The following is a 24,895-nucleotide window of genomic DNA, read 5'->3' on the forward strand; positions in this document are numbered from 1 at the left end:
TATTTTTCATGCATTTTAATAGGAGGAAAAACTGAGCTTTTAGGTCTTTAATGAAATACATAGATTCTTAATTTACATAAGGCTTTAGAATATATCTAGTTCAAAAATTTTGAACTCATGTTTTCACACTGAACCCTCCATTTAACTAAAGACTTAAATAAACATCACCAAAGCTAACGTTCATCAAGCACTGATTCACAGGTGCCAAGCAATTGTCTAGCCCCATTGCTTATCTCATTTAATCCTCAAAACAATGTAATTTCTCAGGTAAAGAAGTTGAAGCATAGAACTGACATGACGATTTCTCAATATCAAGTGGATGATAAGTGGTGACAGAGTTTGTACTCAGCCTGTCTGATTAAAGCCAGTATTCTTTGTTGGCAAGCACTCTGTGCAAGACATCCTCTAAAACAACCCAAAATGATCCCCACCTTCTGGTATTTAAGGGGTAATCCTCTTCCCCTTGACTCTAGCTTGGACCTATTGACCTACTCATTTGTATAGCAGAATACAATGAAAGCTGTGAGATAACAGGTTTGTGATTGGGTTACAAGAGATTATGAATTCCACTTGCTAACAGACTCTCTCTCTGTTGTTTTCTTGGCTTCCACAACTTGATGAAGAGGCCATGTTGGAGAGGCCCACCTGACCAGGAACTAAGAATGGTCATTGGCCAACTGTCAAGGAAGAAGTTAGACCATCAACCTAACAACGTTTGAAAAACTAAATTCTGCCAACTACCACATGATAGAGCTTGGAAGCAGTTCCTTCACAACTGAGCAATCAGATGAGACCACAGTCTTGGACGATACCTTGATTGCAGCCTCATAAGAGACCCTAAGCTACAGGACTCAGCTGAGCCAGGCTCAGATGACTATGTTTAGCAAAATAATTCCAGACACTCCCCCACTCTCAAAAAAGTTCATATCCTAATCCTCAGAACCTATATCTTCTGTTACATGGCAAACGAAAATTAAGTTTGTAGTTGGAATTAAGCTGGCTAATAGGCTGACCTTAGGGTAGGGAAGTTATCTTGGATTTAAAGATAGGCCTAATGTAATTTCCAGGGTACTTAAATGTAGGAAAGGAGGCAGAAGAGTTAGTGTAAGAGTGATTCAGTGTGAGACAGACTTGAATAAATATTGATGGCTTTTAAGATGGAAGGTGGCCATAAGCCAGGAAATGTGGGAACCCTCTAAAAGCTATACGCCTCTAAAAGCAAGGAAATGTATTCTCCCATACAGCCTTCCAAAAGAAAGGCAATCCTTCCAATACCTTGATTTAGCTAAGAGACTCATGTTAGACTTCTGACCTACAGAATTGCCTAAAACAATAAATTTTCCTTGTTGTAAGCACTAACTTGGGGAAATAGTTTTTACAGAAACAGATATATAATAAACATACTTTGTCACAGAGAGGAAAAATTAGCTGCTTTGGAGTCTTTATTAACATTTCACTTACCACAAAGTAGTCCATAAATTTTCGATAGTGTTCTATAAAGCAAATGAGAAGGCAATTGATCTACACTAACTTCTCACGACATGGACAAACTCCTCTGAACTGTATCACTAAAAGGGATTACAATTATTGAAAAAAGAATAAACAAGTATTCTAGGCCTCATTTGCATTTGAGTCTATTAAGACAATCTCTTGTGCTTAGTTGTACCTGTCAGTTTTTCTTACGTGGAGCATGCGATGGTACCTCAGCTTTTATACCTGAATCGTAATTCTCCTGTGCTGGAGTTTTCCTGCTTGCAAACTACTTATCGCTAGAGGCCTCTCTTCTGCCTCTACAGAATCTTCACACATATTTCCACCTTGTGCCTAGCTTTCATTTTTTTTTCTTTAACTTTTTGCCTTTGTATTCCTCTAAGCCACAGCAGTGGATCTTGACCATGGTGTTATGGCACACTGCCATCTACACCGTGAGTTATGAGTTGTGCCACAATGAAGTTTTTGTTCATCATAGCGATGGTACTGGAGCTTACAGATAATTTCCTGTTTTTATTAAAGAAAAAAACTATTATTTAAGATATTGTATTATAATATTGAAATAAATAATATATTATGTTAATATATAACAAAATAATGCCAGTCACACTCTGTTATATGTTAAAGTGGTCCCTGCTGGGAGATAAAGGGCTGGAATTTCCTGTGGCACATGGCACTCATGTGTTAGCTTGTCAGACTCAGCTCTAGTCAGACCTATTCTGAAGTGAGGATTTAGCATTCTGGAGCATTCCTAAAGAACATTTCCAATGACAAGTAGCTTACAGTGCACTGAAGTCTTTTGGGGAGAAAGAGGAGAGGATTATCATACTGCACAGCAGAATGTACTCACTTTCCCCATTAAATATTTCTGTTCTCCTTCCAAATTGATTTCATGCTCCAGCCTGCTCTGTTCTAACATCAGACTGTCATCAGGTATAACCTCTGTATTCCTTTCCTGTTAAGCTTCTAAAAATGTCCTCTTCTTGCCTCTTAATGCATCTCTTTTTGCCATCTTGAGTACTGTTATGGGTCTGAAATGAGTCTGAAGTTCCATCACCATCACGCCACCCACAAGTAGTTTCTTAACAGGGTAAAATATGTATATGTTGTTTGACATGCTTGCAAAGCTCTGATTTTAAGAATAAAAGGGTTTTAGCCAGAGCCTTTCCCCTTTTCCTCAAGTTGTATATATCGGTTCACATCTATACATAGCATTCATAGTCCATATGATTGGTAGTCACCCCAAGAGAGCCCACAGGAGGTCATGCCTTCACATATTTCTCTGGAAGGTCTTCAAAAGAAAACATGGCAAAAGCAGGGTTTTTAGGGATCCTTAACAGGAAAGTTTCTGGAAACCTGATTTTATACCAATTGTCATCTACTCTCCAGGTTTCTTTTGCTGCCAAAACATTTTTAATTACTGAGTATTGGCCATCTCCAAACAAGACAGATTCTTGGCCAAAATATTACCAAAAGGATCACAGATATTTGCATTCTTTGGTTCCATCTGTATGCATGCATGCATGGCTGTACTTGTGACTGATTTGATATGATTTAATGAGAAGATTAAATTTACAAATTCTATAATTAAAGTCAACCAGTTTAGATAATATCCATTCATTAAATCATTTTGTCTTCTTTAAAACTTACCAGGGGCAGCAAGGCAGAAATCAGCATCTAGGGTGGTGATATATAAATATTTGTATTTTCTATTTGAATTAAGTTTTGCTAAACTAATTTTAACAATTACTTTAAATTTATTTCTCTAAACTTTTTTTCCCCAAATGCTACTGATAAGGAAGAAAAGGGGCACCTGGGTGGCTCAGTTGGTTAAGGTTTAGACTCTTGACTTTGGCTCAGGCCATGATCTCTCTGTTCAGGAGTTTGAACCCTGCACTGGGCTCTGGGCTGTCAGCCTGAGATTTTCTCTCTCTCTCTCTCTCTCTCTCTTCCCCTCCCCCCCCCAAAATAAATAAATTAAATTAAAAAATAAGAAAAATCTAATCAAGGTTTTATCACTTCTTCTTTGCTTTCATTTTCCCCTTTTTCCCAAATGAGATATGGCTGAAGGATTTATAGTAGGAAGACAATAAGTGAAAAAATTAAGAACTAAATATATACTTTTCATGTAAGTAGATAATTTACTCTTTTATGATATTGACATATACAAACTCATTTCTTTATTTTTAGAAAATTCCACTTTAACTTTATTTTCTTGATTGTACTCTTACTACATTTTCCTCAAGGTAATTATGACCTACTACAGATTTCCACTTTCAAATACTCCATTCAAAAATTTCCCCAAGAGATGTGATAATTGGCCGGGAATATATTAATTAGTCTTAAGGGAAAAAATTTATGCTTAAGTATATCATTCTCATTATAGATATTTGAGAGAACTAGGTACACAAAAGTCAGCCCCAAGTTGTGTCAAATTCCCAAATAGTACTTGGGAAATTACGTATATGATCTACTGGTATTTGAAGTCATGAATTAGAAACTATAGCTGATGTTCTTTTGTGGAACTTAAGGCCTACTGCATAGAGCATTTTTAAATGATTGAAATATTATTATTTTACTATCCAACATTGACTAGGAATGAGGGTTCAACTGTAAACGGGATTAAGCATTTTCTGACTCCTCGGAGCTTAATTTTAAGAGCAGTGTTTGTAAACTGCTAGCCCCAACTCATCAGTGAGGTTAATTTCCTCTCAGTGAACCAGACTTCCCTTCCCAAAAGAGTTTAGCTAAGACACTAGAGAGGGCTAACAAGAGCCCTGGCATCTTGGAAATAAATTTATCTTCAGAAGATTTCAAGAGTTTGTTCATGTTGTCCTCCCTTCTTGTGGTAGTGAGAGGGGCTGAAGGAAAGAAGAAAATTGGTTTTACCCATGTTGATTGTCACTTTTGTTTGAAATCAAACAAATATTGGGGCGCCTGGGTGGCTCAGTTGGTTGAGTGTGTCTGACTTTGGCTCAGGTCATGATCTCACAGTTCATGAGTTCAAGTCCCATGTCAGGCTCTGTGCTGACAGCTCAGGGCCTGGAGCCCGCCTCAGATTCTGTGTTTCCCTGTCTCTCTATTTCTTCCCCACTTGGCCTCTATCTCTCTCTCTCTCTCAAAAATAAACAAACATTAAAGATAAATAAATAAAATCAAACAAATATTAAAAACCCATCCGAATACAAGACTACGCTAACATAAAGAACTGGTCAGAGAAGCGCACATTAACTGTGCTAGCCAGGCTTCAAGAGGACACCAGGAGTCCTTGCTTCTTGGAATTTATGTCCGTGAGCACTCCCTCCCACACTCAATGAACTGAACTGTGTGACCAATAAGACACTGTACAAGTGATGGAGCATAACTTCTCAGGCTAGGACAGAAAAGATACTGCAGTTTCTACCCTTCCCCTTGCAGTGCTTGCTCTGGGAAGAGGTAGCTGCTACATGTGAGAACAGTCAAGCAGTTTGTGAGCAGGTCTACACTGAGAATAACTGAGGCCTCCCACCAAAAGCCTGAAAAGGCTTGGGATAGCCATGTGAGTGAGCCACTGGGGAAACAGATTCTCCAGCCCAGCAAGCCTTCAGCAACTGCAGCCCTGGCCAATATCCTAACATGACCTCATAGGAAACCCCAACCAAGAAACTCCTCTCCCATAGAAACCATAAGAGATACTATGCATTTATTTATGGTTTAAAACACAAAGTTTTGACATAATTTGTTACAAAGCAATAAATAACTGATATGCTAATCCTAAACTTTATACTTTTTGGGTAACTGCCTGAAAGTTTCCCTTTTGCTATTTTGGTGTTATTGCAGGTGATCTCTTCATTTTATTCTTTAAGCCCATCTAAGATATAAAGAAATGATCAGCTAGTGAAGTAGGCATGCTTTATGAGGGAGAGAAAGAGAATCCGATCTCCTGCCTTATATTTTCCAGAGGACTCACGTTCAAACAGGAAAAAAGAAAAATCACAAGACTCGAGCTGAACCAATCTCAACAGTTAAAGGCCAGCTATGCTCATGACAGCAGGGACCCTGAATTAAGTCAACAAAGAATTTCAATTCAGAGAGTATCTTAAAAGAAAAATGTGACAAAGCTCAGTATTTCACAGGAGGTCAGATGGTCAGGTTGCCCATCTGAACCCTTGGATTATTGGCACGCACTACTCACGGTTTTTTATTTCAATACCAAATTAATAATAGGACTATGTCAAATACTGCTAGAATTTTCTTGCTAGAGCTTGAGTCTGGGTAGAGAGAAAATGACCACAAAAATCTTTATTGCTATTTATAAATAGCCATGTAACAATTTAAAATATTTGCATAAGTGATGCTCCATCTCTTGGTTCTAAAAAACCAGGTCACTGGGCTTTTGGGAAATCATTTCCATTTACCTGGGATTCTGCTAAAGTTAAAAGACAGACTTAAAAACCACTGGACTTAATTTCAGAACACACATGGGGTGTGTTTGACAAATGGATCTGCTTGTGCTGCTAGTGAGGCCGCATCCACAGTGTGAGTTAATTTAGACCTGTTTCTGCTGTGTGATTACTTTTTGAGTCAGAGATCTGGGAACCCAGAGAAAGTGGCAGGACATTTAATTAGATTTTACTCGAATACACTCATTTCTGTCAAAGGAACACAGTATATTACTCAGGTCAACATATTTTAATTATCTTTTACTGAAATAGATTATAAGGTGAGTTAGTAGATGGTTAAAGGTTAAGGTGAATAATAGCATTACAAACACTCCTGAATGCCTATTTTTCCTTCCTGTTATTTTGAAGCTAAATATTTTAGTCAGCTTCTTCTAGATTAATTACACACAGTTTCCCTCTAGATCTACTCCAGAAATACAAAATAAGTAATTAGAACTTAATTTGCAGGGGGAGAGGTGCTACCAGAAAGGAGGAAACTACGAAATGCATTTAGTGTAAATGTGAAAAGGGTTCTTTGCTTCCAAGTTTAGGTCATTTGAACTAACACTGATACTTTCCTTCACAGTGAAGATGAAGGGAGGCAAGAATCCCCTAAATGTCTAAAAAATACTATGTTTAGAAGGTGAAAAGCAAAGGGTAATAAGCTCATTTCTAGTTTCCATTTTATTTTCCTTTATGTTTGTGCCCACATGCCCACTGCCAGTTCACCATGTAAGCAGGATTTATTTACCATCCCCACCTAGCCCAGTTTTTAATTTTAATGCTTTTCCTTTCTTATTTTGATTTCAGATTTTTGTAATAAAGTATTTTTTTTAACGTTTATTTATTTTTGAGACAGAGAGAGACAGCATGAACGGGGGAGGGTCAGATAGAGACACAGAATCTGAAACAGGCTCCAGGCTCTGAGCTGTCAGCACAGAGCCCGACGTGGGGCTCGAGCCCATGGACTGCGAGATCATGACTTGAGCCAAAGTCGGCTGCTTAACTGACTGAGCCACCCAGGCGCCCCTTGATTTCAGATTTTTGTAAGAGATATCTAACATGTCCCAAATACCTTAGTGAATTCAATCTGCTGGAAAGCCCTGAGTGTACCAATTTTCAAGAGGATGATAAAGAAGGGGGAGGGGCAGGCAGCAGTAGGAAGGAAAGAACAGAACAGAGGGACGTGTGTCCATCACAGTCTTGTCCTCGTTTTCAACGGTTACTCTCAATGATCTCTATTTACACAATAAATGCCATGGGAGACTTAATGTAATGTTTTTAGATTTTTGATTATATAGCTTGAAAGTTGATTTTTATTAATCAGCCTGTGAAATCTGTTTGATGGCTAAAATTTGGTTCTGAGAGTTTTGCCATATGTTTGGTGTGCTATGCTTGCTAATGTAAAATAGATCATTATATATAAGATTAGGTTATTATATATATTATTTGGTTAACAACTGAATCTCAAAGGCTTATCTAATAAAAGGCATCCTGATCAACTGAAGCTTTACTATGCTATTTTCCAAATACTAATATAAACAATTAAACTGATGAGTAATATACTTCAATATAGAATGTTCTGGAAACCATATAGAAAGTTTTGACAAAGTGCAACCTTTGGTCCTAATGAAGATGAAACTCATTCTGAATTATGTAGTTACCCTACACACAAATGCGTGTGTACAGAGTTCTGTCCACCTTGGATTTTCATCCAATGATTATTTACTGAGAACCTATACCTGCTACGTTTGTGCTAAGGATTGAACATGGTCAATATGGTCCCTTCCTCCAAAGAGTTCATAATGTCATATAATTGAGAACGTCACTAGTAAGACCACTCATTCTACTTAAAAACAATGAAAATGTTTATTCTGTAAAACATATATCAAACATGGTCAACAGTTAAATATATCAAAGTTTTGCTGAAATCACCAGTTAAAGTCCTACTGATAAGATTAATAAAACATAAGTAAATGGTAAAGCTAGTTATCCACCTTCTATAGTATTTGGCTTTGCAGCATTTTATGGTACAAAGAAGCATTGGAGCACCTGGGTGGCTCAGTTGATTAAGACTGTGACTAGATTTCAGCTCAGGTCATGGTCTCACAGTTCATGGGATCAGGCCCTGTGTCAGTCTCTGTGATGACAGCACAGAGCCTGCTTGGGATTCTCTCTCTACCCCTGTCCTACACTCTCTCTCAAAATAAATGAAAAACATTAAAACAACAACAACAACAACAACAACAACAACAGAGCATTAGCTGTTTCAGAATGCATTGAATTTTGTCCTACTCAAAGAAATAGTTAAATAAAGATATAAATATTAGAGGAAATTTATTTGCTTTTATTGGATTATGACTCCAAGGCAAAAAAAAAAAAAAATGAAAATGTCTTGACATGAATGCAATATGTGTTTGTATTTTTCTTTTGAACAGGAGATTAAACAAAATAAGCAATTTTTCATTCTTTTGTAACAGAGGTTCATTTTCATTTATATTATTGAATACTCCATGGACTTCCTTAACCTAAGTTATATTCCTCTTTGGCTGAGTCATCAATATCTTCCCTGTCATTTTTATCCTATTGAGTTTCATGCTACTGGACTTGACTTCCTCCTTTTATTTCCTTGAAAATTATGATTTTTTAAATTTTCTTCTTTTTCTTATTTTAATTTTTCTTCTATTCTTCTTTTCTTATAAATTAAAACAATGATAATCTCAAAATTTAGCATGCAACAGAACCACCTGGAGGTCTTGTTTTAAAAACAGGCTGCTAGGGGGCCCGTGGGTGGCTTAAGCATCTGACTCTTGATTTCAGCTCAGGTCATGATCTCACACTGAGTGTGGAGCCTGCTTAAGATCTTCTCTCTCTCTCTCTCTCTCTCTGTTTTCCCCTGCCCCCTGGTTGTGTGCATGCTCTTGCTCTCTCTCTCTCTCTCTCTCTCTCTCATTCTCTCTCAAAACGTAAATAAAAAAATAAATAAAAAATAAGAAAACACACTGCTGGGCCCCACCTTTTGAGAACCACCTGGCCTAGTGGATCAGGAAAACTTAAATACAAATAAATACACTTTGCTCTTGCCTTTATTTTTTGGGAGAGTGGGGGCAAATATAAAACATATCTTGTTCTTGCCTTTATTTGGGGGGATTGAGGTACAGATGTAACACATGATCTCTCAAATAAACTGTCCCATCCCAACTGATACATTAATCCAGAAATCTTATTTCAGTTTACAGAGGACTGATGTGAACTGCCACTGAAAATTCAAATGAATAGAACTGTTTATTTGCAGTAATGAGTACTGAGAATTAGTGATTTCAGTTTTGTTTTCACTTGTTGTCCAGTAATCTAGATTTGGAATTCACCGTGAATATAGATTAATACAAATTGGTAGGATGTCACAGAAATGAAGGTGGGGCTAATAAACAGGGTATAACTGGAAGAAATTGTTTATAATTAATTAAGGAAGTATAGCTTGTACTTTATGGTAAATGTACCATCTTTTCTTACCACATGCAAATGCATGAGCAACATACACATGTACACACACACTGAGTTTCTGTGGGTAAACCAAAGTATTTAGGTTTTTTTCACAGCTATGATTATTAAACACTTCTAGAACTGTCACAACCACATGTGGTGAAAATAATTGTTGGGAAATGTTCTTTTTTATATGAGATTGTATGAGGTTTGTGTGACTGTACTGAATTGTCAATGGAAATCAGCATTTTGAGAATGGAACATACAACTATGCTTTTGCCTGTTTGTAGACACAGGCTTATACTCCTGTGTGCATTCATTGGTCCAGAACATTTCTATTATGTGTCAGAGGAAGGGGAGAGCAAAAAATGAATAAGAGCAGGGCATAGTGAGTCATGTATTTATGAAGCGTAACACATGAACAAATGTTATAACTGGAAGTATTATGGGAGAATAGGGACCAAGTACTTATTTCTCTCTGAGAATGCCAGGGAAAACTTAACATAATAAGAAACTCTTAACTTAACCCAGAAGACTACATGAGTCTTTGTTAGGGATGGCGATTAGGGAAAAGCTTGGGTAGGGATGGGGGGGGGGGCATTAGGCACAATGTCCTGAGGCAGGAACTTTTAAGAGGATTTCAGAGAAATTTCAAACATGTGGATGTAGCTATAGCATAAAACACTAGGGCTAAAACTAGGTACAGAAAGAAGAGTAAGGTACTGGTCCAGGCTATGCTAAGGAATGTGACCTTTATCCAGTGGTCAGGGAGGCATCTAGAAAGGAAGAACCCTATCAATGAAAGTGAAAGCAGAAAATACGTGTATCTAAACAAGGACAATAGTGAGAAGCATAGAAAAGAAGATTATGGAGGAGAATTTAGACATAGAACTTATAGTATCTATTTGCTAATTAGATGCAGAGGAGAGAAAGAAGTCAACCTTGACTACCCAATTTTTAGCTTAGGCAAATGGAATGATACTGATGCTATTTTATAATATCAGGAAAGTGAAAGTGTCCTCCAGTACTGTTTAACTGTCTCTGTGGTATTCTGGTAGTCATTCTTAAAGTACCTAAATCTTAACAAATAGCTTTTAGAATAGGAAAATGACTTATCAGTCATATGAAATAGAGGATAGAATTTTTTTTTTCAGGTACAAGACGTTGTCTGTTCCAAGCTAATATTTTCACAAATAAGTATTATGTTATTTCTTTGAATCATTCAAAAGTCATATATTTCTTTTTTTTAATTAAAATTTTTTTTAATATTTATTTATTTTTGAGAGAGAGACAGAGTGTGAGCAGGGGAGGGGCACAGAGAGAGGGTGACACAATCTGAAGGAGGCTCCAGGCACTGAGCTGTCAGTACAAAGAGCAGCGCAGGGCTTGAACCCACGAACCTTGAGATCATGACCTGAGATGAAGTCGGACACTTAACTGACTAAGCCACCCAGGCACCCCAAAAGTCAATGGCTTCTTGAAAAGAGTAATACTGAAAATTTTCAACAGGATGAGGGAAAGACATGTGCTCTCTCTCCTTTGTTAAGAAACACTCACATCCCTGTTGCTCATGGACCTTTGAAGAATGTTAGATAATGGAAAACAACAACAACAAATAGGTTGACTATTATTGCTGTAAGAAAAGGAGGCCAGAGAGATCCTTTACAAAGTGCTTTCCATCTCTGCTCCATCCAGAGTCTTTGAAGTGTATAGGTACAGTATATATGGGCATAGTGTATAGGTATCGTTTTAATCTCTGTCATTCAAATAACATTCAGGAAGATTCAAAGTAGGAAGTAGTGAAAAAAAGAAATCCATGGTTTCTAGAGAGATTTTATTCAATTTAGAAATTTGTACGAAGCTACTCTTCTCTACTAAAAAAAATGAAGATCAAGATAAATTGACAACCAGTGGCTTGTGAGGGTAGACTTGAAAATCGGCAGAAAACTGCTGACAAGTGTACCAGAAAGGTGATAAGTGTGAAATAATGGTTTGAAGTAGACTAAGCATGAGGTAGAGCAGAAAGACGTTAAGTATGAGAATACTCTAAGAGAGGTTAGCAAAATTCATGGGGCAACAAGTCAGTTCTTCTGGTATAGTCAAGGTAGTCAACAAGACCAGTAACGATGTAACCATGCCTTTGTGTTCTCCTTGTCTTTGTGGCTACAATGTCAAGGGCAATGCCCTTAAATGCACAGGCCTGACATTTGGGTGAAGAGCAATAGAGATCATACTTTTTTTGAGAGAAGATCATAACAATAAATATGAAGGGAGTAAAGAACTTTCAGAAGGTACTCAACAGGCAAATATTTTATAAGTTAAGACAAGGTGGTGAAGGGAAAGTTTGAGGAAGAATTAGCAGCAATAGTTAGGCTTACTAGGACGATGAGCTGCTGAAAAATTACAAAAACAGGTTTGAGAATCTTCACCCATTGGTGAGATTCAACGTAACTTAGTAGCAGACAACCAAGGTCAGTAATAAAAAGGCAAAATGTCCAGAACTATCGCTTTACTCTAACTACAGCATTTAATCCTGGCCATATTCAGTGTGTGGTACACCAACCAGCTGGGTATCAGCTCAGATTACATTAGAAATGAAGAGAATCCTGCCTCCCGTAAAAGATCTACTCAGTCGGGGCGCCTGGGTGGCACAGTCGGTTAAGCGTCCGACTTCAGCCAGGTCACGATCTCACGGTCCGTGAGTTCGAGCCCCGCGTCCGGCTCTGGGCTGATGGCTCAGAACCTGGAGCCTGTTTCCGATTCTGTGTCTCCCTCTCTCTCTGCCCCTCCCCCGTTCATGCTCTGTCTCTCTCTGTCCCAAAAATAAATAAACGTTGAAAAAAAAAAAATTAAAAAAAAAAAAAAAAAAAAAAAGATCTACTCAGTCAAAGTCTGTGTTTTCACAAGATTCCCAGGTAACTACTGGGCAAACTAGAGTTTGAGGAGCATTGATATGAGAGACTTTACTAATGCCAGGTGAAAGATGACTCTGTGTTACGTATTATAATTAATTTTATCTTGGCCTAAGTTATTAAAGTAAAACAGTAATTTTTAACCAATTTATTTTCAGTGATTTTTCTATTCAACGATTCATCTGAGAATGTGACCAATGCCTTAGGCACCCCTCTCCTATCCTACCCCCTCCTAAATGTGGATACAAATTTTAAAACATGACTTGAAGACCAGCCACAAACCCCAATTTAAGACTAAGTGTTTAAAAGAATCCCAAACATTCTTTTACAGAGCTATTAATTAGAAACCACCTGAATCCTTGTGGACCCAATCTACCATCTGGCTGTTATCTTGGGGCCTAGCAGGGTTTGCTCTTAATAAAGGCTGTGAAGACACAGACATATGTTATACAATCAGTACCCTGAACAGGACTGTCCTGATTTAAGAATTGGCAGGCAACCAAATCTGTGCATATCAACATGACAAACACAATGTCTGCAGTCAATAGGAATTACCAATTAAACATTTTAGTCACTAATAGTCATCTAAACATTTTGGTGGTATTATAAATCATTTCCAAGTTCTTGTTTACTAAATTATAATCCTTAAGGTTGTCATTATGGCTAGTATTTATTGAGTATTATTTTGTAGGAAATTATTCCCCTTATCTCCATACCTCTGTGTCTTTTTATTTCTTCTTACAATAATTTATGGGGTAGGTATTTTTGCCACTTGTTTACAAAGATGGAAAGTGAGGCTTATTGAGTTTAATAAATTGTCCAAAATCAGAGCTAAGAAGTTAATGGAAAGTAGCAGAGTCTGAACCCAAACCTAGGTCTAAATTACTACAAAACCTACATTTTGTACCTGCCAGGGTAGACTCCAAGAGCTTTTAGAATAAATTATTTAGAAACAATTCCACAAAACCAACTTTGTTTCACCATGTTCCCCCTTCCTATGCTCTCTTTTCCAGAGAAAGTTCATCTTTTTTTTCTTTTTAATTGGTAAAATCATTTATTCTGGGTTCATTCAATAAATTATCACCATAGTGATCAAATGAATTACTGTTTACCAAGCTTGTAAGGTGATTAATGTCAAGGGTTAAAAAACAAAATAACTTGGCTCATATAGATTGAGTGAAGTTGGAGAAAAGATATTTGATTTTAAATTAGATTAATTCTTTTACAGCAGGTGATGAGTTCATGAAGAAAAGCAAAATGCTGCAAACAGCTACAGGTCAAAAAGTTCTATCTAACTGGCTCTTCTCTGTTGACCTGACTTCATCACAGGTTGCTCACAAGTTGGGCTCTGATGCTTTAGTCACAAGTCGAACTATGTAGCCCAAATTATTTAACGCCAACACAGAGTCTTTCTAGGTCAAGAGCTGGAAGCACTACTCCATAGTCAGTAAATTTTAACATTTTAGAAGGCAAGTAGGGCAAGTAAGAACATTACTATCAATGTGCAAAAAGCCTGCCAGATGAATGTTTTTAAGTACATGCCCTCTACTCTGCGAGGGGCTGTTAGTCTTCATTTTCTCTAGTGATTATTATTCATGCCACATTTTTAAAAAGGTACAGTCTTTTTCTTGAAGCCACTTATTAGACTGAAAGAGTGTAAAGGAAAAAGGGAGAGAAAGTGGACAGATTCACATGCATTTGTGAACACTTTCCTAGACGTTTAAACTTTGAATGACCCATAAAGGAGATTGCTTTGAGACTCTGACAGATCTTTTCCCCTGTATAGAATAATAATGGCCCCCTCCCGTTAGCACAGTGCTTTCAAGTTTGCCAAGCACATTTAACCTATCATGCAATACTCACACCAACCTGGGGACTCTTATCACCTTTTTTATTGAAAAGAAAATCAAGGTTTGAAGAAGCACTAATTTCCAGGGTTGCCCAGCCCATGAGTGATAAAGCTTTCTAAAGGTGGGTTTCCCAGTCTCAGGTATCTTGTTGCCTCCCAACTAACAGTACCACAAATGTTTACTTTGAACATGGTAGTTATTCTTGTCTCCAAGGTTGTTTCTATAGGATTATCTCATTTGCGATTCATTTCAAGAAAACAAACACACAGTGACTTTCTCTTGATGTTCAATGCATACAAAGGTTGGAAAAAAAATCTTTGCACTCAAAAGTCTTCTCATCTGGTAGAAGAAGAAGTTGCATAAATCATTAACTGCGACCCAACGTATTCCCTTACTATATTTACCATGCCTTCTTAAAAATATGTGTGAATGATCTTAGAGCTGATTTTTGATGATACAATCTCAGCATTTGGGGATACTGTTCCTATACAAAATTATTAACCAAGCCTCCAATCAAAGTTACAGATGCTCTCCTTTAGCATTCCTATTTTCAATGTTGTTGCAAACAAACACCAAATTTTTGGTATTTTAAATTCTTTAACATAAACATTATGTTTAGTTCTCTAAAGCAACTGCTTGTTTTTTAAAGTAAATATAACATAAAATATCCAATAGTTACACAAATGTTACTACATAAGCAAAGAGAGAACCTGCCTAAACAAAATGTGTCCTACCAAGTAGTGCCATCTGGGAATGGTTCCTAATAATCAAATTCTTCTGAAATGTGGGCAGGAGTCTCCCTGCGCATTGCTGGGCACTGTGATCCAGTGTGAACTTTTCACATCATGAAAAACACACAAAGATGTTGACTTGTTGGAATGTTCCCAAGACCACATGGTAAAAGAGGTCGCAAGTGGAAGTCTCCTCCTCTGCTCACTAATCTAGTGAGTTGGGATTACCCAACAAGTAGTTACTGAGTAGCTTCTATTTTGTAGGCATCACCTTAGGCAAAAAAAAAAAAATTGCATTGTGGTAAGGAAGACAGACTGTTAAGAAGGAATCAAATGAACACCCATAAATACACAAATAAAAGATAGTAATTAGTTCCTATATAGCCAATTAAAATAAGGTTATTCCTGGCAGTGACTTTAGATCCCAAGAGAATGATGTTAAAGTGAGCCACACATGGCTGCTTACGAAGACTGGTGGCGAGAGAAGTCAAGGCAATAGACAAGATGGTGGAAAAGCCCAAAGACAGGAATGAACTTAGAATGTGCTGAGGAAAAGAAAAGAACCCACAAAAACCCCACACATGACTTGAGGAACTGGGTGAATGGTTATGCCAATATTGCAACAGGGTACAATGGGAAGACGCAGGTTTTTATAGGACACATTAAGAATTCTTTAGTGATCTTACAAAGTTTGAGATGCCTGACAGACATTGGAGGAGAGTGGAAGAGTGTAAAGGACAAAAGAAGGGAGTACATGCTAGCTGAGGAACCTTAGTGGCCTAGTGTACTGGTGCTCCCCATTTGACTTAAGAGATTCTTGAATTTCAAAGAGAAAACTGAAGGAGATTGGTAGGAAAGGATGTAGTTGGTGGGAGGCAGGCACAGAAGTAGAGAGAACAAGGCTGACTAATACAATGGGGAAGAAACATCTTATTGAAGAATAAGGAGTTTGTGCCTCTCAACAGTCTGGTTTAATTTTAAAGACAGAAAACCTCTCTATTTGTGGGTGGGAGAGCTGGACTTTACCAGAAAACTGGATATTAAAATCTACTGTGTGCCTTCTTTTTCAAATAACAAAAACGTCTATATGTTCCCTCTGTGTCCCCCAGCAACATGCTTACATTTTAGCAATGCTAAAAAAACAAAAATAAAAACAACAACATGATACAATGAGCATGAACTCTGTACCAGTCTTACCCTATAATCTGTTCTTCATATTACAGCCAAAATGCTTTTTCTAAGTTGCAAATCTGAACAAGACATGTACTTCTGAAATCCTTTCATTGTCTCTTATTTGTCTTCGCAGAGAGTTAAACTCCTCACCACATCCCACCAGGTCCTGTATGCTGGTCCCTGCTAGTTTTTCCAGCCTCTCTTCTTGCTATGTCTTGTTCATAGGGCCTGCTGAGTGCGATTTTCGTGAACGTACCTTGTACTCACTCTAACTGCTAACAGTCTGTCCTCTGCCAGGACATGAAAGAGATGTTTCTTGCTCATCTCTTCCCAGAACTAACTCCTACTTATACTTCAGGTTTTGGTCAAGATAACACTTCCTCAGACTAAGTGCCTCTAGAAAGCCTACCTTGCTCCCATGTCCCAAATCTGATTTAGGTGCTTTTCCTCTAAACATTCTATCATCATTAGACTTGACCACCCCATACTTCTTGTGGCTACCCTCCATAATTTTGTTGAGGGCAGGGACCGTGGCTGTCTTGTTCACTGCTATATACTCCACACTGAGTATAGTGATGGACATTTAGCATCTAGGATTTCAAAATATACTGTTGAACAAATGCAAAGAAAATTTGCTACTTGACTCTAAGTCCCTAGAGGACAGGAACTCTAGACTGGTTTCCAGTGCTCTAACTCTAACCATAGTGTGAGTGCTCAAAGGATATGGATAGAATTTTTAAACTTAGAGTTCTATTTTAAAGAGCTCTATTTCCCTTAGAAGATTTAGACTGACTGAGAGCAGAGTTCATGATAAATGGCTTTGCCATGGTCTTTTTAAAAACTGGTCAGATTCTAACTTTCATAACCATGGGTACAATTTCCAAGTCTACCTAGACAAATTGCTGGACTAATACTACTCACTCACGCCTTCAATATGGTCTGCTTTGGTAAATGAACTGCCATAAGGTATTCCTGCATCTGAGCATTGTCCTACAAGTGAAATACTTATTATGATCCTGCAACGTAGACAACTTGATTAAAAATGTATGCTTTTAGGGCTTTTAAAAGACTTTGAGATCTATATTTCCCAATAATGTAGAAATACGTTTTAGAACTAATCACTACAATGTTCTATTCCATCAGTTCTTTACATTTAAGATCAAGAAATTAACATCACAATTTACTTAAAACGTGTTCAAAGAGGTATAAATATTCGTAATTACCTTCTAATGCATATTTCATATCCTGAGCAAAAAGGGTCCACATAATTTCAGCGCTTATTTTTCCCATGTTCAGTTCTTGAGGAAACCTAAAACCAAACACATATATTAGTGCATCGGAAAGAGAAATGTGCCTAAAAAACAGCTTTACATATATGCCACAGTAATTGTTATATACCTCATAAATACTTTTATTTATGAGATTTTTCTTTATAAACTTTCATAGGGAAAAAGCCACATACCAGAGTACAGAAATAAACACAATTATTTGGTGCTGGGAAAACAGACTCTGTAGCATTAGTACCAAAGTGGTGCTTGGGGCTCGTGATGGATGTCTTAGGCTATGTGTTTGTTTGCTCTAAAAAGCCCTTTAGTTTGGTCAAGCACTCTATTTTCATATAATTCAATTCTGAAGATAGGGCATATGATTCTGAGTCCCTGGTACTGCACAACAACAAAACAACACCTTGCATTCATTTGTTAGCCATTTTCCTTAAAGCAAGCTTGAATGCTTCCACTCTCTATTTGCTTAAAGTAAATTATCTCCAGAAAGGCTCCTCACTTCTTGTAAAATGGCCCACTGTGAACCCATTAATCAGGACTCTAGAATTTCCAAGCAACTCTGTGTTTTAGGTCAAATAGACTTTAGGACTAAGATTACTATGGCTGCTAAATACCCAGTCTGTTTGGATGGGTTTTCAATCTTATGATAAAACTCCTAGTAACATAAGCCCAACGAAGATAATGACCAAGTCTTTTCATTATACTGAAAACACCACATGCCAATATGTTAAGACTGAAAGTACTTTCTTTTCTCACAAATATTTAATATATACACGCATACAAAAATAATATATACTAAGAGACAAAAAATATGTTAAGGAACAAAAATAGCTCTCACATTCAATATATTTTTGAGTTTAAATCAAAACAGAGTAACATTCCTAAATGGGATAGAAAGTGTTATCTAAGTTAATATGAACTCAATATGACCTCAAATAAGAAAAACACCACCACCACCAACACTGACACTACATAAGACTATTCTAGCCCCACTTGCCACCAAAAGTAGGCATGTTTCATCACATATTCCTTACCGACTGCCATCTATCAATTTGCCTAATAATGTCAATTGATATTTTAAAACTAACATGCAGAATCTGTACATTTATCAAGTAAACTCAGAACACCTATGATACAAGAATATATAACCTAAATGTATACAAATTAGTTTTCAATATTAAATTTTACTCTATTGATATAAAAATAACTTTGGGCGAGTAATTTATTTCAACAGTTTTCATTCGTGGATAGCTACTAACATCACAATTTGTGGCATATTAATTTTTATGTAACAATTATGCAGTAACAAAATTGTAAGTAATATGACATAATGAGAATGCTTTAAACTCATAAAAGGAGGAAATTAATTTTTTGAATCAAGAACAAAGAACATATTAATTCACTTTATAGTGTTCTGATATTTAAAAAAAGACGTAATACAAAAAGAAAACTAACAAATAATATCTCTCACAAAAATACTTGCAAAATTCTCAGTAAAAAAATGGCAAATTCAATCCTTCAATATATAAAAAGGGTAATACATCATGATCGAGAGAAGTTAATGTCCAAAATGCAATGTCAGTTCTACATTAAAAAATGAATCAATGTAATTTATTATATCAACAGACTAAAGAGAAAAACTTATTATCTCAATAGATCCAGAAAAAGTATCTGACAAAGCTCAACATTCATTCGTGAAAAATAAACAAAAGCTCTGAAAATTAGAAAGTAGAGGGAACTCAACCTTATAAAGAGAATCTGCAAAAACCTACAACTAACATTTTAGTTAATAGTCTCAAGCTAAGATCAGAATCAAAGTAGTGATATTTACATTCACTACTTCTATTAAACATTATACAAGTGTTCCTAAAGATTGAAAAAGGCAAGAAAAAGAAATAAGACAAGAGGAAAATAGACATATAGCAAAGGAAGAAATAAAATTCTAGGGAAGACACATGATAATCTGTGAAGAATCCTAAAAATAACCTAGAAAAAAGCTACTAATTTGGTTCAGAGGGTCACGGAATGTAAAGTCAATACACAAAATTATTTCTATATACTAGCAATGAACTACTGGAAATTGAAATTAAAATAATGGTATCATTCAAAATAGCAGAAAAATTTATCAATACTTAGGTATAAATGTAAAAACATATGTACAAGATTTATAAGAATAAAACTACAAAGTACTGAGGAGAGACACCAAATGAAACCTAAATGGAGAAATGTATTATACTTAAGGAAGGATATACTAGATATTGTTAGAATGTCATTTTTTTCCAAATTGATTTATAGATTCAATGAATCTCAATCAGAATTCCAGCAGGATTTTTTTTGTGTGGAAACTGACAAAGTGACTGTAAAATTTACTTGGTAAAGCAAAAGACTAAGAAGAACAAAAAATAATATAGATTTCAAGACAAAAGCCTTTGGGAGATAGGATTAGGAAGATGGTGGCATAGGAGGACGCTGGGCTCACCTCGTCCTGCTGATCGCTTTGATTCCACCCACATCTGCCTAAACAACCCAGAAAACTTCCAGAAGACTAGCTGAAGGGACTCCCTGGAGCCAAGCATAGACAAGAGGCCCATGGAAGAGGGTAGGAAGGGCGGAGAGGCAGTGCGTGCTACATGGACTGGTGGGAGGGAACTGGGGCAGTGGAGGGGCAGCCCTCCTGGCAAGGCAGAGCCCCAAAAGTCTGGCTGGCAAAAGCGGAGGGGCTGGACTGCATGCGTTCTGGCAGCCAGAGGGACTTAACATCTGGAATGTTAAAAGTCAACACCTCTGCTCTCAGAGTGTGGGGAGAGCGAGAGGACACCAGGAGGGAGAGGTGTTGAGCCTTGGAAGGCAGAGCTCAGCTCAGTGGGGACCAAAGGCACTGGCAAGCACCATTTCCCTCTCCCATCCCCTAGCCAAAATTCCAAAGGGAACCAGTTCCCCTCACCGAGCTTGCTTGCACTGCACAAACGCCCAATGCTGTGCTTCTGTGGATCCATCCCTCTGATGGGCCTGCTTCCCTCTGGGTGCTGTAGGGCCCCTCCCGCAGGGGACCACATACATCAAAGCCAGCTAAGCCTGCCCCTCCCACCCCTGTGCACCTTGTGCATCCACCCCGGCTAATACACCAGATCCCATAGAAGCAGCACCACAAGCCTGGCAGTGTGCATGTAGCCCAGACAGGGGCCATCCCACTCCACAGTGAGTCCTGCCTCTGAGAAAGGGGAAGATAAGGTACACACCAGTCTGACTGTGGCCCAGTGGTGGGCTGGGGGTAGATTTCAGGTCTGACTGCAGCCCTGCCCACCAAAACAAGTTACTCCAGACAACACAGGGGAAGTGCCCTGCAGTTTGGAGCTACTGCAGGGACTACCAAAATGATAAAATGGAAGAATTGTCCTCAAAAGAAACTCCAGGAAATATCAACAGCTAACAAATTGATCTAAAGTGATTTAAGCAATATAACAGAACAAGGATTTAGAATAATAGTCATAAAATTAAACACTGGGCTTGAAAAAAGCATACAGGACATCAGAGAATCTATTGCTACAGAGATCAAGGGACTAAGAAATAATCACGAGGAGCTAAAAAATGCTATAAATGAGGAGCAAAATAAAACGGAGGCAGCCACACCACGGATTGAAGAGGCAGAGGAGAGAATAGGTGAATTAGAAGATAAAATTATGAAAAAAGAGGAAGCTGAGAAAAAGAGAGATAAAAAAAATCCAAGAGTATAACGGGAGAATTAGAGAACTAAGTGATGCAATCAAAGGGAACAATATCCGTATCATAGGAATTCCAGAAGAAGAAGAGAGAGAAAGGGGCTGAAGGTGTACTTGAACAAATCATAGCTGAGAACTTCCCTGATCTGGGGGAAAAAAGGCATTGAAATCCAAGAGACACAGAGAACTCCCTTTAGACATAACAGAATCAATCTTCTGCATGACATGTCATAATGAAACTGGCAAAATACAGGGATAAAGAGAAAATTCTGAAAGTAGCTAGGGATAAAAAACCTTAACTTACAAAGGTAGACACATAAAAGTGGTAGCAGACCTACCTACTGAAACGTGGCAGGCCAGAAAGGAATGGCAGGAAATCTTCAATGTGATGAACAGAAAAAATATGCAGCCGAGTATCCTTTACCCAGCAAGTCTGTCATTCAGAATAGAAGGAGAGATACAAGTCTTCCCAAACAAACAAAAACTGAAGGAATTCATCACCACTAAACCAGCCCTGCAAGAGATCCTAAGGGGGATTCTGTGAGTGAAATGTGGCAAGGACCACAAAGTACCAGAGACATCACTACAAGCATGAAACCTACAGACTTCACAATGACTCTAAACCCATATCTTTCTATAATAACACTGAATGTAAAGGGACTAAAGGCTCCAACCAAAAGATACAGGGTACCAGAATGGATAAAAAAACAAGACCCATCTATTTGCTGTCTACAAAGACTCATTTTAGACCTGAGGACATCTTTAGATTGAAAGTGAGGGGATGGAGAACTATCTATCATGCTACTGGAAGTCAAAAGAAAGCTAGAGTAGCCATATTTATATCAGACAAACTAGACTTTAAATTAAAGCCTGTAACAAGAGATGAAGAAGGGCATTATATAATAATTACAGGGTCTATCCATCAGGAAGAGCTAACAATTATAAATGTCTATGTGCCAAATATGGGAGCCCCCAAATATATAAAACAATTAATCACAAACATAAGCAACCTTACTGATAAGACTGTGGTAATTGCAGGGGACTTTAATACCCCATTTACAACAATAGATAGATCATCTAGACAAAGGATCAATAAAGAAACAAGGGCCCTGAATGATACATTGGATCAGATGGACTTGACAGATATATTTAGAACTCTGCATCCCAAAGCAACAGAATATACTTTCTCCTCAAGTGCACATGGAACATTCTCCAAGATAGATCACATACTGGGTCACAAAACAGCCCTTCATAAGTGTAAAAGAAGTGAGATCATACCATGCACACTTTCAGACCACAATGCTATGAAACTTGAAATCAACCACAGGAAAAAGTCTGGAAAACCTCCAAAAGCATGGAGATTAAAGAACACCCTACCAAAGAAGGAATGGGTCAACCAGACAATTAGAGAAGAAATTCAAAAAATATATGGAAACAAATGAAAATGAAAATACAATGATCCAAACACTTTGGGATGCAGCGAAGGCAGTCCTGAGAGGAAAATACATTACAATCCAAGCCTATCTAAAGAAACAAGAAAAATCCAAATACAAAATCTAACAGCACATCTAAAGGAAATAGAAGCAGAACAGCAAAGACACCCCAAACCCAGCAGAAGAAGAGAAATAATGAAGATCAGAGCAGAAATAAACAATATAGAATCTAATAAAACTGTAGAGCAGATCAACGAAACCAAGAGTTGGTTTTTTGAAAAAAAAAAAAAAAAAAAAAAAACAAAATTGATAAACCTCTAGCCAGGCTTCTCAAAAAGAAAAGGGAGATGACCCAAATAGATAAAATCATGAATGAAAATGGAATTATTACAACCAATCCCTCAGAAACACAAGCAATTATCAGGGAATACTATGAAAAATTATATGCCAACAAACTGGACAACTTGGAAGAAATGGACAAATTCCTAAGCTCCCATACACTTCTAAAACTCAAACAGGAAGAAATAGACAACTTGAACAGACCAATAACCAGCAAAGAAATTGAATCAGTTATCAAAAATCTCCCAACAAATAAGAGTCCAGGACCAGGTGGCTTCCCTGGGGAATGCTATGAGACATTTAAACCAGACATAATACCTATCCTCAAGCTGTTCCAAAAAATAGAAAGGGAAGGAAAACTTCCAGACTCATTCTATGAAGCCAGCATTACTTTGATTCCCAAACCAGACAGAGACCCAACAAAAAACCAGAAATACAGGCCAATATCTCTGATGAATATGCCTGCAAAAATTCTCAACAAGATACTAGCAAATTAAATTCAATAGCATATAAAAAGAATTATTCACCATGATCAAGTGGGATTCATTCCTGGGCTAAAGGGCTGGTTCAACATTTGCAAAGCAATCAATGTGACACATCACATTAATAAAAGAAAAGATAAGAACCATATGATCCTGTCAATCGATGCAGAAAAAGCATTTGACAAAATACAGCATTCTTTCTTAATAAAAACCCTCGAGAAAATCGGGATAGAAGGAACATACTTAAACATCATAAAAACCATTTATGAAAAGCCCGCAGCTAACATCATCCTCAATGGGGAAAAACTGAGAGCTTTCCCCCTGAGATCAGGAACATGACAGGGATGTCCACTCTCACCAGTGTTGTTTAATATAGGGTTGGAAGTTCTAGCAACAGCAATCAGACAACAAAAGGAAATCAAACGCATCAAAATTGGCAAAGATGAAGTCAAGCTTTCACTTTTTGCAGATGGCATGATATTATACATGGAAAACCTGATAGACTCCACCAAAAGTCTGCTAGAACTGATACATGAATTCAGCAAAGTTGCAGGATACAAAATCAATGTACAGAAATCAGTTGCATTCTTATAGACTAATAATGAAGTAACAGAAAGACAAATAAAGAAAATGGTCCCATTCACAATTGCACCAAGAATCATAAAATACCTAGGAATAAACCTAAGCAAAGATGTAAAAGATCTGTATGCTGAAAACTATAGGAAGCTTATGAAAGAAATTGAAGAAGTTACAAAGAAATAGAAAAACATTCCATGCTCATGGATTGGAAGAATAAATATTGTTAAAATGTCAATACTACCCAAAGCAATCTATGCATGCAATGCAATCCCAATCAAAATTGCACCAGCATTCTTCTCTAAGCTAGAACCAGCAATCCTAAAATTTGTATGGAACCACAAAAGATCCCGAATAGCCAAAGTAATATCAAAGAAGAAGACCAAAGTGGGAGGCATCACGATCCCAGATTTTAGCCTCTACTACAAAGATGTAATAATCAAGACAGCATGGTATTGGCACAAAAACAGACACATAGACCAATGGAATAGAATAGAAACTCCAGAATTGGACCCACAGGTGTATGGCCAACTAATCTTTGACAAAGCAGGAAATAATATCCAATGGAAAAAAGAGACTCTTTAACAAATGGTGGTGGGAGAACTGACAGCAACATGCAGAAGAATGAAACTAGACGACTTTCTTACACCATTCACAAAAATAAACTCAAAAATGGATAAAGGATCTGAATGTGAGACAGGAAACCACCAAAACCCTAGAGGAGAAAGAAGAAAAAAAACTTCTCTGATTCAGCTGCAACAATTTCTTACTTGACACATCCCCAAAGGCAAGGGAATTAAAAGCAAAAAATGAACTATTGGGACCTCCTCAAGATAAAAAGCTTCTGCACTGCAAAGGAAACAATCAACAAAACTAAAAGGCAACCAATGGAATGGGAAAAGATATTTGCAAATGACATATCGGACAAAGGGCTAGTATCCAAAATCTATAAAGAGCTCACCAAACTCCACACCCGAAAAACAAAGAATCCAGTGAAGAAAT

At 37.4% G+C, this 24,895-nt stretch overlaps 1 protein-coding gene across 6 annotated transcripts in view; it reads right to left on the minus strand.

Moving 5' to 3' along the window:
* Positions 1-24,895, minus strand: part of UNC13C (unc-13 homolog C) — a 611,894-nt gene that overhangs the window by 165,604 nt on the left and 421,395 nt on the right. For all 6 annotated transcript variants that reach the window (XM_045449689.1, XM_045449688.1, XM_045449693.1 and 3 more), the window contains one exon: positions 17,285-17,370. In XM_045449689.1, the coding sequence (XP_045305645.1) occupies positions 17,285-17,370 (86 nt within the window). The remainder of the gene's footprint in view (positions 1-17,284; positions 17,371-24,895) is intronic.

This window comes from Leopardus geoffroyi, chromosome B3, assembly GCF_018350155.1.
Source record: "Leopardus geoffroyi isolate Oge1 chromosome B3, O.geoffroyi_Oge1_pat1.0, whole genome shotgun sequence".
Lineage (NCBI taxonomy): Eukaryota > Metazoa > Chordata > Mammalia > Carnivora > Felidae > Leopardus > Leopardus geoffroyi.